This window comes from Doryrhamphus excisus, chromosome 12, assembly GCF_030265055.1.
Source record: "Doryrhamphus excisus isolate RoL2022-K1 chromosome 12, RoL_Dexc_1.0, whole genome shotgun sequence".
NCBI lineage: Eukaryota > Metazoa > Chordata > Actinopteri > Syngnathiformes > Syngnathidae > Doryrhamphus > Doryrhamphus excisus.
The window spans coordinates 13,034,837-13,048,005 of NC_080477.1; the positions used below are offsets into that span (position 1 = coordinate 13,034,837).

Consider the following 13,169-nt stretch of genomic DNA (forward strand, 5'->3'; position numbering starts at 1 on the left):
CCAGTCATGTATAAAGTACTTGCTGGGTGATAAGTGATGTGAAAACTCATAAACGACAACTCAAAAAGGGCATCAAGAGCAACCTGTCAAACAATGCTGAAAAGACAGAAACACAGCACGTTCCCTTTGTGCATCTGTGTATGTTTGTGGAGTATATTTAATATTTGCAGAACTGTACTGAACAGTGCATGATGCTGCTACAGTATATGCCCAGAGTGGAAAAAAGGACTGAGCTTGGGAGGAAGGAAACAGAAGACAAGAGTCACTCCCGTCTAAACTGTCATGACAGTGGATGACATGCTGCTGTATATCCAAAAATATGTAAAAGTACACCACACAACAAAAAATATCCTGCAGACTAAATGTATGGGTGTCAGGCTGCTCTCAAATAGTGACAAAAAACCTACGTCTTATAGCTATATTATGGACATATGGTATGCTACTTGACATTTTCCTCCATATGTTCTTAATGTCATCGTTTAATATACAGTCGTTCCTCGTTTATAGCTACTTAGTGGTTCCAGACACAGCAATTGAATTTCCGCAAAGTAAGAGCCAATGTTAAAACATTTAATATTTATGTAGTTTGCAGAAAGACAACATGTTTAATAGTTTTTTGTTACCCATTATTAGGAGCCCTGCATACATGAAATAACATGCCTATATAGTCACCTTTACATTCTTTGTTTATACAACATTACTAATGCGCAGGTCACGGGATCACAAAAGACACGGCCACGGCTGCATAGCATGCTAGCGAGCGAACTCCAATTGATTTATTGTCAATTTAAAGGGTTTCAAACACAGTGGAGAAGAAAAACCCATTAAGAAACCAAAAAAAATGACCACTGTCACTGACACAGATTAGGAGGACCACTTCTTTTGACTCTGACATGTCAGACATGCCATGGCTGACAGCGACGGCAATGTCATGAAATGCTATGTCTCATCAGTGTTTTGGGTCATTACTGACGCCTGGTTAACCACTATTTATCCACAATTTTACTTTATCACTATTAGTAAGGACTTTCACCAGCATACATATATGTATACACATGTACATATACATATACCATGCCATCATGTTTTTGCGCCAGAGCCTACGTAGCCTCCCATCTCTCATTCAATATGCAGGTAAAAGGTGATGTGCATACCAGCATACACCCGCGTGACCCTAGTGAGGACAAGCGCAATCGAAACCAGGTTTGTGCTTACTCTTCAAGTGTGGTCTGGAGCTCAGCTTCTGCCTTAGCCAATTTTTCCTTCAAGCGTTTGCACTCTGCTGCAATCCTGTCCAGTTCCAGCTGCAGCTCCTTCACACCTGCAACCGCCATGCTGTCCGCCTTATGGGTCTGACAGGGAAGATACATGTATACAGGCTTAATACTAAATATTCTATACTTCTAACCCATTGTGTGGCTTCAAGGGAGCAGCCTGTAAGTTCTTCCTTCATCTGATTTAAAGACAGCGCCAACCCACTGATCAAAGCAAAAACATTTTAAACAGACAAAAGACTTGTTACCGTGCTTTGTTCCTCCAGTTGTTGTTTCAGTTGGGCCATTTTTTTCTCCAGTGCAGCATTCTGCTCCTGCAGAGCTTTGGTTTGTGCAGACAGACCCAAGGACTGGCAGAGAAACACATTTGTTTGTCAGTAACAACTTATAATGTAATATTAGCAGGTTTGCATGGAGAATAGTGACGCCAAATGAACATCAAATCCAAAGTACAGAGCATGTATTGTGATGTATTTAGAATGTGCACACCTTTTTCACGGTCCTTTGCTTTAAGATCTGATCAAAAATGTTTGTATTGGATTGAAATGAAGGAAAATGTTAACATTTGAAGAAGTTGGCCCATTGATTTTACTGCTCTGGTAGAACTGATAAGTGAAGGTTGGCAGTAGCCCTAAAACCACAATTTATCTATTGTTTGTAGACCTGCAGATATTAAAACTATGCCAGTGGAAAAAACTGAGTCTAGAAAGAGTATCTCACTTTGTCATCTTGAGTGCCTGTCGTGGCTCGAGACTTCAATGTCTGAATCTTCTCAAAGACAAGGTTGACCTTTCTCTTGGTTGTTTCATCATTATCGTTGCTTCTGAAGACAAAGACACACAAACAGGCCAGTCAGCAGAAGGTAAAACGAAAAAAAAAAATTCTGTTTTGGGGTTGGGGCATTGGTTCCTGGTGGTGGTCGTTCTGGGAATAGAAAGCAGTAATTCCCAGCTTAGGAAGGGGGTTAGGGGGTTAGGGAGGGTCACGGTGCTTTGATCTGCCACGTCAGTGCATAAACAGTAAAACTATGTGGCACCAGAATCATTCATTGGCTGTTAGATGGTTTTATGGGGAGCTTCAGTCATTCAAACACATTTAGCTGAGCCACACACCTGAACAAGCTTATGATGTCGAATATGAGCGATATGTCTACTGCAACCACAATAATATTTTTTTAACAGAATACTTCAAAACTAAGAGTGCTCTGATATTGATATCAGATGTCAGCAAAAATATTAAAATTATATCAGCCTGCGTCTAAAATTGCTCCATCCCACTATTTGAGAAGCACTGGCCTAAACAATGTGTGTGTTGCGTATATTGAAGAGTGTCTCATTCACATGAATGGGTTAAATTTTCCAAAACCTCTTAGAGCAAGACAGGGGCAATTCTCAAGTAATTTCTGTAACCTTTTGGATATTTTTTTAATTACTAATCATAATGCCCAAAGTGATGTCTTCTTATTCAGCAATTCCCTCGCTCACATTGTCCAAGTCTCTTTTTTTGCGATAATAGAGATTTACCTTACCTTTAATGTAAACTATTGACAATTGACTGCCTGTCTGTAAAATGCACAGCAAAATAGACCTCTGGTGTCGACTTTGGGAGGCCTCGGAAAAGTCAGTGGAATCAAAACCATCAGTATCAATAAATCTAAAGTTACTTTCTCGTGACAACAGTGACACAACAGTGATATTATTTCTATAAATTAGGTCAGTGGCGCAGACAGCAGCCTATCAAACTCCTGCTGCCTTCATGCAGATGATTTGGATAACACATCTTTAACCCCTGTTATACCCGCTTGCTGTGAATATTTATCTTTGTAGCCTTGAGAAGGAAGCTCAGTTTCAGCCGCTGTACCTCCATCTGGTTTCCTTTCCTTTGCCGTCCAGTGATTCCTGACATGATTTCTGACACACCCAAACAGTTTCCTGTTCTTTTTCTATAGTCATGCAAAAGCTTGCTTTTAAAATTTCAAAACTATATTTGCTGTAACATTTCATTTACAGTTTCTCACAAACTTTGTTTGAAACATAATGAACAGACTGATATTTTTCTCAGTTCAAACTTAACCTGACATGCCTTCTCTTGACAGTCAATAAGTGTCAGATTACAAAGCAACACAAAGACTGCACACTGAAGCTGAGGGAAAACACTGAGGAGAAAGTGAGATTTCAAAACAAATGAAAACTCTACACAGCTGGATTGCCGGACTGGGTGGGTAAGAAGAACACATTCCATCACTTTTATCATAAACAGTCCAGCTATGATAAAAAAAGACTACTCCCACAGAACAACTTCTCCCTCCATGATGCATGACTTAAAAATGTGCTATTTGTCAAAAGTAAGAACAATAAGATCATTTTGTTGGCCCAAAGATCCGAGGACATGTTTTCACAGTATCAATCGCTCATGAAAATGGCGCATAAAACAGAAACAGATCAAGCTGTAATAATAACTCACCCGTCCTTTAGGTAATTAAACAAAATCTGTTTAGCTGTCTCTTCGTGTGTTTGTTGTGAAAGCTCCTGCTGACCTTTCAGGAGATCCGGTGTTGCCTGACCAGGACAGGAAATCAAAAGAAAAGTCAGAAAATAGTCTTCCTGTTCAACAACTGTAATACACAGAGCAGATAATGACACATCACTCGAAGTGACATACACTGTACAGTAAGAACACAAAATACATAAATTTGACTGTTAACTCACTCTGCCTTTAATGTATACTGAAGTTAGTTGAACAGGTTTGAAAAGAATGTTTTTATTTCTCTCAAGCTGCTGGGTTTGCCCAACTTGTGTGTGTGTGGGATGGCACTGCGGTGTCAGTAAAATAATAAACCAACTATAACTATAACTATAAAAGCAATCTTCACTGGCTAAATGTACTGCAAAAAAGGGTAGTAAGGATAATTCATAATGCCGCCTACAGAGAACATACTAACTCCTTATTTCTAGAATCACAAATACTTCAACTTGCTGATATAGTTCATATTCAAACAGCTAAAATAATGCATAAGGCTAAAAATAACCAATTACCTAAAAATGTCATCCAATACTTCTCTACAACAAAGGAGAAATATGATCTCAGGGAAGAACTAAATTTGAAGCACTTATATGCTAGGACTACGTTAAAAAGCTTAAAAAACTTATTAGGAAAGCAGGAAGTGAACAAATGTAACTGATTGTAAAAGTACCAGATGGAGGGGTAGAATTTAATAAGCTTTGCTTCTTCCTACTCCTTTTGGACATGTGGAACTGATTATGTGATGCATTCAATTGTAATCTGATGCATGTTCAAAGGAAATAAAACCATTACCATTACAACCATTGTACCCAACAGAAGGCTGTCCAAAAGCAGTACAATACAGTGACAATATGTTTTATTTACCTGTACATTTGTGTCTGTGGTAGTCTTTTTGTCAGCAGCAGAAGACTTTGATAAAGACAGCTTGCCTCCTGAAGACACACTATCCACTGTGTCTTTATTCTTGAGCACGGCAACAGACGAATGGCTCTGGGGTTTTTTGTATCCCTGGATATAGCCTACACCTGTAGACATGGTGTTCTGGGGAGAGCCGGGTTCACTGGTGGCACGAGACCGTGGCGTTGAGTTGACCATGTACCAGGCGTCCTGATTCCCAGCTGTCCTCTGCAACCGGAGCTGTGAGGGTCGTAAGACGTGTTCCATGGATGTGCCTCGACGACGGCTGGACTGATCCAATGGGCTGGATGCGTCAGTACGTCCAAAGGCGCTATCCACACTGTGAGAGCGCTTCCGGTCCTCTGGACTGATCCTGTTTCTTCGTCCGGCCCGTCCCCGTCGATGGTGGCTGCCATCTTTGCTGTCAAACTTCTCAATAAGCTCATCAACACCTGGGATGTGGTGTGTGTCAATGTCTCTGCCAGACCCGGGGATGAAAGGGATGTAGCGCCGGTTCTCGTGGCGGTTGATGGTGTCTGCGTACAGGGCGCCAATTTGTTCATCCACATGGAGTTTAGATGTGGAGGATGATGAGGAGTGGCGAGAGCGAGAAGTAGACTGAAGGACAGGTCCACTGGAGTCAGACCTCCTCAGCGGAAGGACATCTGGCTTGCGGCATTTGCGTTCCAGGCTGGAGTTGGTACTGCTCAATGATGTGGGGGATCTGCATGATGTTTTATTATGCTCACTCGTGGAACTAGACATGGCGGACGGTTGGGGAAAACCTTTAGGTGTTGATTTGGACTGAGGTGGACTCTGATTGCAGAGACGAGCTTTGGATTGCGGCTGAGCCACCTGTGGCTCGGACTTGTTCTGCAGCTGAGCAAGCTGGGTGGGAGCCTGAGAAGGTGATTTGGGTTTTTGCCCTGAAGCATCAGTCAGGCTTGGAGATGGAAGTTGTCTTTTGTTCAATTCTGCGAAAGCTTTGTTACGGTCTAGACTAGAAGATCTGGATCTGGTGTGGGACGGCGCAGATACAGTGGATGAGGACCGAGTTCCAGTCTCAGCCAGAGACATTGGACGTGAAGGTAGACTGTTGAAGTTTAGAGAGTTAGTTTCTGGATCATAAGGCTGCAATATCTCAGGATGCCTCTGAAAATTCAGAAGGTTTTGTGCTTTATTTGCTTGTGAATCTGAGGAGCCATTCTGCATCATCTTCTGGGACCTGTACTCCTTGAAGGGGTTCTTGGGTCCACCCTCTTTGTCTCCTCGGAAATCATATTCTTGGTAGTTCTCAATAAAAGAGCCTTCTGTGTCAATGTAGTCATTACTATTAGGGTCAATGTAGGGCTGAGGACCTCTGTCCTGGTTGTTTAGAACAACATAGGGATGTCCGTCTATACCCTGGACTCGGATGCTCAGACCATATGTGCCACCGGCATTACTGTGGAGCCGGGTGGTGCGAGATGTTTGGATGTAGCCCCGCTGTGGTCCACTATTGGGAATGCTAGTCACTTGGTATGACTCCATCAGGAATGCTGAAGGAAAATAAATCCCTCTTCCTGGATCAGTTTGCCTTTCTCTAAAAAAAACAGAGAGGATGTATTAGTTAGGTGCATTATTATCTACATGTGCATCAAGGCAAAAACAAGCAGACTGAGAAACAGCTTCTTCCCAAGAGCCATTACCACCCTGAACTCAGACATACAACGTACCCGGTCATTAGCATCATGCAAATGTGCAATATTTCCATCACTGCCTCTGTTACTACCTCAATCATATTTATTTATTTAACAACCCAATACACTCATATGTGACTTTACTCATCTGTATATTCAGTCATTATTTGCACTATGACCCATTTATCATTGCACTAAAATTCATATATCTGCAATATGTCTGCTCCTGCATATGCTCCTGTGCAATACTATGTGTATATTTTGGATATCTTGTATATATCTTGTTAAATTGTCTTTTTTACTCTACTTTTTTTTTTAAACTTGACTACTGCACTGAAAGGAGAAGCTCTAGGCCATTCTATTCCATTCCATGGAAATCAGATGATATTGTGAACAAGGTGATTCAACTACATTGTTCAAGGGGCCACATTTTCAGAAACCAAACCAAACTACTGTATTTCTTTGTTCTGATGAAGCATTAGAGCCTTGCTGTATTTCATGCAATCTGCATTTGTTACCAAAAAGTTACCTATGATACCTTCACCATCTGTGACTCAAAATGAGGCACATTCTTTTTAAACAGCATACACGTACTGTATGACCAGGTAATCTTGAACAAAACTATGAGAGTGACTAACAGGCTTGGTATGACAATGTTTACAAAGACTTATATTGAAGAAAGATTAGACAGTTTAAGAGAAAACACACAGGTATGAGTCAAAGTCACCACTTTTAGGTTCAAATTTCACGGCTTCACTCTATCACAATTTTTTTTTTTAAATAAAGATTTATGCTACTTCATGGGTGGAAACAGCCTATTATTTCTTTAAGAAAATGCATATTTAAGCACATTTTACAAATTCTTGGCCTAAATTAAGCATTTCAAACATAAAAATTGCTAAATGAATGAAAATACAAATTAAAGACATGTCCACTCTTCGCTCTGTGTCAGTAAATTTTCTGTAGCAACTGTGGTTTATATTCATGTATATTTATTGAGTTATTTTCTTTTATGATGTCTACTATAGTGGGTAATATAAATGTGACAATGACTATAGGGATGTTATTTCATGGCTAGAGGCTCTAATAATGTAAATACTGTATTTAGAAGGTCGTAAACAGGTTTTTTGTGCCCCCAACCACAATATATAATTTTTATATTTACATTATTTTTAATCACAGCCAGGTCTGGAATCAATTAACTGTGATAAATCAAGGATGACTGTATTGTAAACTAGAATTTGCATAGGAAAGATCTCAGAGAAAAGTGGAAACTAAATGTAAACTAGCCTGCCATTTATAATAAGGGCCAGGTTGTCAACATGGCAGCCAATAAATTGTGTACAAATACTAAAGAAGGAACCTAAATGTTCCTCAGGTATACGGTATAGTATCTATGCTTGGGAAGGTCCTAAGAGACAAAGCCATCAGCAGGGAACATGTGTTGCTTTGAACAATAGGCTTTCAGCAAGTTCCTGTTTGCCTTGCTGATAGTGTCCTATTTACCTGATGCTACAATATGATGGGCCAGGACGAAGGCTCCTGATAAGGATGACAACAAAGGCCAACCAAGGCAAGACATATCACACTGTAGTTTTAACAGGCCCCCTTTTTATCAAATTGTCAGTCTTGCAGTAAAACAGAATCACAAAGCTTTCATTAGATGCCCCTGCAAAATCCAATGAGATCCATTGTGGAAGACGCTGAGCTCCACCAAGGTTGCTTTCTTTCATTTATAATACCAATTATAAACCCTCAAATTTACATGCAGGTATGCAAGAAGAGATGTCAAAGTGAGAGCACCAGCAGGACCATGACTGTGCTCTACAGCTGAGTTTGTAAAGAAAGCCAACTAGACATTGTAATTTGGATCAGCATCATATCACTTGCATATTCAGTACCAGTCAAAACTTTGGAAACATTTCCTCATGCTATTTAACGTGAAGGCGTGTCCATCATTTTGACAGCTACTGTACAGTCACCCCCTCACCACATTGTGGTTCGAATTTTGCGACTTTTATGGAAGTTTTGAATTATCTCACAACAGGCATAATAACATCATAATCATAATAATAAAACAGGCTCCCGTTGTGGCCAGCCAAAACTCTGAACCGCCGATTTCAATTCCTGGCCACACATCTGGAATACCATTATTGCAACACACACAAGCATGAGCTTCATTTACATTAGGTCTTATTTTGCGTATTTTCTCTGATTGTATCCACTATATTTGGTAATATGACTATAACGCTGACTATATGGCTGTTATTTCATGTCTACCAGTTTCTAATAACGTAAAACCCTGAATTTAGAAGGTCATAAACAGTCGCAAAAAAACAGATTGTACAAACAAATGCCTAGATTTCTCACAATTATGAATTAAACTGCACAAAAATTGCCATGCACAGTGCATGGCCATGGTACACAGAAGCAGTCTCAGAAATGTGATCAACAATTTACATTCATGTTCTTGATTCTTTCATTGAAAGTATAGCCTAACATTAATAGATAGACTTTGCCAAATTGCTGTCAATGGTTGACAACAAGCATAACTAATGCATATGTATGTGTGTCACGTCAGCAGGAACACGTGAACACGTCCCTTTTAACGATCACTTATTAGAGGGGATTTCAAAGCGTGACGTGGGCCCCTCCTGGGAGGCTCCAGAAGACTTCAGATGATTCACAGCACGTACAAAGGTAAGTTCAGCTATGATCCATGGCAAAATAAATTCACTTTTAGTTCTGACAGCGAGTGAGTAATCAGTCCGGGATGTGCAAAGAATATGGCCCTGAAAATGCTCTTTTGGGGAAGTCATCAAGCCCTCAACCTCTGAAGGAAGGCTCACTGTGGAAAAACCCTGACTTTATTATGTGTAGTCCTATTTGTATTGTTAGCAAAAGGGATCAAAATTCCATAGCCATGCCAATATTTATGGATTCATCCTGGGCTTATGCCAGCTTGTTGAAGTTTTGAATAATTGGGGACTTTTTGCATCGTCCTGCAAAGTAACAAATCAACAATGGTGATGAAAAGACAGCAGCCAATAGTGCTGTGTATTACATTGCATCATACTGAGCGCTGGTTCTCTCTTTGTGAGCTCACATGCGGCTTAATTAGGTAGTCACAATATTAGAAACGACTCTGATGATACAGGGCATGTTGTAGGCCACAGCAAACTCATTCATTCATTCATTCATTCATTCATTTTCTACCGCTTTTTCCTCACGAGGGTCGCGGGTGGTGCTGTCTTTGGGCGAGAGGCGGGGTACACCCTGGACTGGTGGCCAGCCAATCACAGGGCACATATAGACAAACAACCATTCACACTCACATTCATACCTATGGACAATTTGGAGTCACCAATTAACCTAGCATGTTTTTGGAATGTGGGAGGAAACCGGAGTACCCGGAGAAAACCCACGCATGCACGGGGAGAACATGCAAACTCCACACAGAGATGGAATTGAACCCTGGTCTCCTAGCTGCGAGGTCTGCGCGCTAACCACTAGATCGCCGTGCAGCCCCACAGCAAACTACTATTAGTAATTGCTGCTTCCTACTCCTTTTCAGACATTGTGCAATTGTGTACATCAAATAATGAACAATATTACTTTTTTATGCATGTTCCAAATAAACTAACTCATCAACATTACCATTGCAGTGAGCAGTATGTGTGAATTATTATATAGGCGTTTTATAACTGGGAAAGAGTGCAGGTCATGTTTTTAGAACTAGTCCCCCCAAAAAGAACCCCAAAGGTCTCCTGGCAAGGAGGGTGAGTGCTGTTGATGCTGGGTATCACACAATAGGGCATTTCACGCAAAGTGTCACATGCATCCGACACACAAGAGCTCCAACAGCTGTGTAGACTATATTATATTCCTTCCAGCAGCCACAGTGTAGTGTAGTAGAGTGCTGCATAGATGCTGTGTTGCCTTCACGGCCCATAGGTCAACATTGGGCCCAGGTTAGGATGTCAAGTCCTGTAGCTTTTCATCTGACAGAGCACGTTTATCTCCCCATTGTCTGGCCTGACAATACTGATAACCTGCACTGAGCCACCAGAACAAAACAAAAGTCCTAAAAGGCGCAATTGTAGTGAATGTTAAAAGAAAGTGGAGCTAAGACCGCAGCAAGGATTTACACTCGGGGAAAGATATTAAAAACTTACGTAACTGGGTGTTGCCGAGGAGGAGCGGTAAATGAACATAAATTGAAACTATTAAATCACTTGGATTAAAACACTAGCAGAGATTTTGAGTTCTAGCACTAGCACATTTGAATTGACGCACTTTTATGTTCACGTTTAACATCGCTGCTCCGAGCAACAGGTGGCATCAAACTCATCAGCCACCATTGATCTTGTTTAAAACCTGACATTTCCTCCACAATACTTTTCTTTATCTTATTTACAATGTAAAGCTTTTATAGACGTGAAATCAGCTTTTGTCGCCACTTGTTGATTTTAACGACCAAAACAAACCGAATATCAGTGAAAAGTGTTCCCGACTCACCAACAGCAGTCGTTTTCTTGACTTTTCCCCGGGTATTTGAAGATAATTATATATGTTTGTCAAATTTTAATACGGTTAGCAAAGTGTCGTAGTTTGCCAACTCATTAATCGCAGTGCTTCTAAACTGAGGGAGACAGTTTGAGGAGGAGGAGGACGTCCGCCCCGCCTACGGCCCGCCCCGCCTCTTGAAACAAGCGCACCGACCCACCCACTGAGAACCCTGGGTCGTGGAGCACCAAGACAAACTGGACCAACTGGACCCAGCCCAGCCTCAACCACTGATGACTTCATTAGGATTCAGAAAGCGTACACCCGTGGTTCTACTACTGTACACGACAATTGCTTTACTTCTTTTTGTCATGAATACTGCTTTATTATCCAAAAATGTAAAAACTGTATTGATCCTGTAAATATTTATAATAAAGACAAAATAGATGTATTGCGCTATGAAGATCACATAATCAGCGATGAAATATGATTTTAAATCATTTCAGACTTGTAGATACCTAAAAGTTTGGTGGTGGTTCAACTAGTTGCCTTTGCTGCATGTCTTTAAACTCAAGATCGCCATCTAGTGGAAAATAACGTATCCGCATTGGCGTGAGGAGCAGTGAACGCAACACAAATTAAAATATACACATCATAAAAATATTGATAGCACTCGCAGTAGCAGTAATGATGAGAACACAAATATTGTATGTGTAAATGCTGTCTGTCTCACAATATTAATTACAATTCATAATCAGATGATTAATTGATCACACCATTTTACATTATTAGTAACACAATGATAATAATTTCATTCATTCATTTTCTAACGCTTTTTCCTAACGAGGTGCTGGAGCCTATCCCAGCTGTCTTTGGGCGAGAGGCGGGGTACACCCTGGACTGGTCGCCAGCCAATCACAGGGCACATATAGACAAACAACCATTCACACTCACATTCATACCTATGGACAATTTGGAGTGGCCAATTAACCTAGCATGTTTTTGGAATGTGGGAGGAAACCGGAGTACCCGGAGAAAACCCACGCATGCACGGGGAGAACATGCAAACTCCACACAGAGATGGCCGAGGGTGGAATTGAACCCTGGTCTCCCAGCTGTGAGGTCTGCGCGCTAACCACTAGCCACCCCGATAATAATTTCAATAAATAATAATAATTATAAGTATTATTATTTGTATTACTGGGGTTGCGGGGTATGTTGGAGCCTATCCCAGTTGACTGTGGGCAAGAGGTGGGGTACACCCTGTACTGGTCCATTATTTGTAATATTAGTGGTATTATAGGCAGCAGCATGGTGAACTAGAAGTAGCCACACTGCCTGACTTGAATCCTTGTTGTGCATCTCTGTGTGGAGTTTGCATGTTTCATGCTTGTGTGGGTGCGGACTGGGGTAGGTTCCAGGACAAGAATAGAATAGAACATGGAAGGATGGATTATTGTTGTAGATTATATCTGTCTATCTCTCATAGAAATGCATTAAAGGTGGCGTGTGGGCTTCCCCCTGTGTCGTTGCTGTGGTCTACAGTTAGTATTAGTGACCACAGAGAGTGACAGCACCCCCCCCCCCCACCCCCCCTTCAGCCTTTAATCTGAGCTGTGTGCCACTGTGTTGGCTTACAGAGCAACAACCCACAATGAGAGCTGTGTTCTCATGGTGCGTTCCCACAGCTGGTTTCTCCGGGCATGCTCAGTGCAAACCACGGTGCTACCCACTAAAACACAGGGATGACATGTGGAAGGCCTCGTGGCAAACACATCACTTCTGCACCGAGGTTGACATGTCATCACTCCAGTGTCAGTTGGCCGGGATAGGCTCCAGCTCAACAATGACCCTGAATGTGGAAAATGGATGGTCCATACAACGTGGTGGGATTAAGTCCTATGATTTACAGAAAAAAGCCCAGTTTTGAATTATTATGTTAGATTGGAGAATGAAATCAAACATGCACTGTGAAAAGAGTGATAATACACAGGCTAATACACTCACTGTAGGGAGCAGCAGACTCTTTCGTCAGTCTTGGAGGATGCGAGCCAAGGACTTTCTGGCCCAGCAGCCATGACAGGAAGTCAGCCTGCAGACATGGTGGTCCCACTCCTACAGAAAATCTGAACACCCTACAGTCCAACACTCTCACATGTTCCCTTTTTTCCACCCACCCTCCTCTGCAGAAAAAAAAAAAAAGTATTGAAATGTGACGTTGGTGATTAACGTTGCATCTCTGGGCAGACAGCAGCAGTCAGCACTTTGGGGAGCGGATGTGGGCTCAGAC

The 13,169-nt window shown here is 41.4% G+C and overlaps 1 protein-coding gene across 1 annotated transcript in view; it reads right to left on the minus strand.

Annotated features, from left to right (window-relative positions):
- Nucleotides 1-11,043, minus strand: part of cgnl1 (cingulin-like 1) — a 31,047-nt gene extending 20,004 nt beyond the window's left edge. Inside the window, exons 1-6 of the mRNA XM_058089170.1 lie at nucleotides 10,892-11,043; nucleotides 4,662-6,276; nucleotides 3,738-3,832; nucleotides 1,995-2,097; nucleotides 1,523-1,624; nucleotides 1,216-1,352 (exon numbers count right to left, since the gene is read on the minus strand). Of these exons, the coding sequence (XP_057945153.1) occupies nucleotides 1,216-1,352; nucleotides 1,523-1,624; nucleotides 1,995-2,097; nucleotides 3,738-3,832; nucleotides 4,662-6,224 (2,000 nt within the window). The 5' untranslated portion in view covers nucleotides 6,225-6,276; nucleotides 10,892-11,043. The remainder of the gene's footprint in view (nucleotides 1-1,215; nucleotides 1,353-1,522; nucleotides 1,625-1,994; nucleotides 2,098-3,737; nucleotides 3,833-4,661; nucleotides 6,277-10,891) is intronic.
- Nucleotides 11,044-13,169: the final 2,126 nt, after the last annotated feature.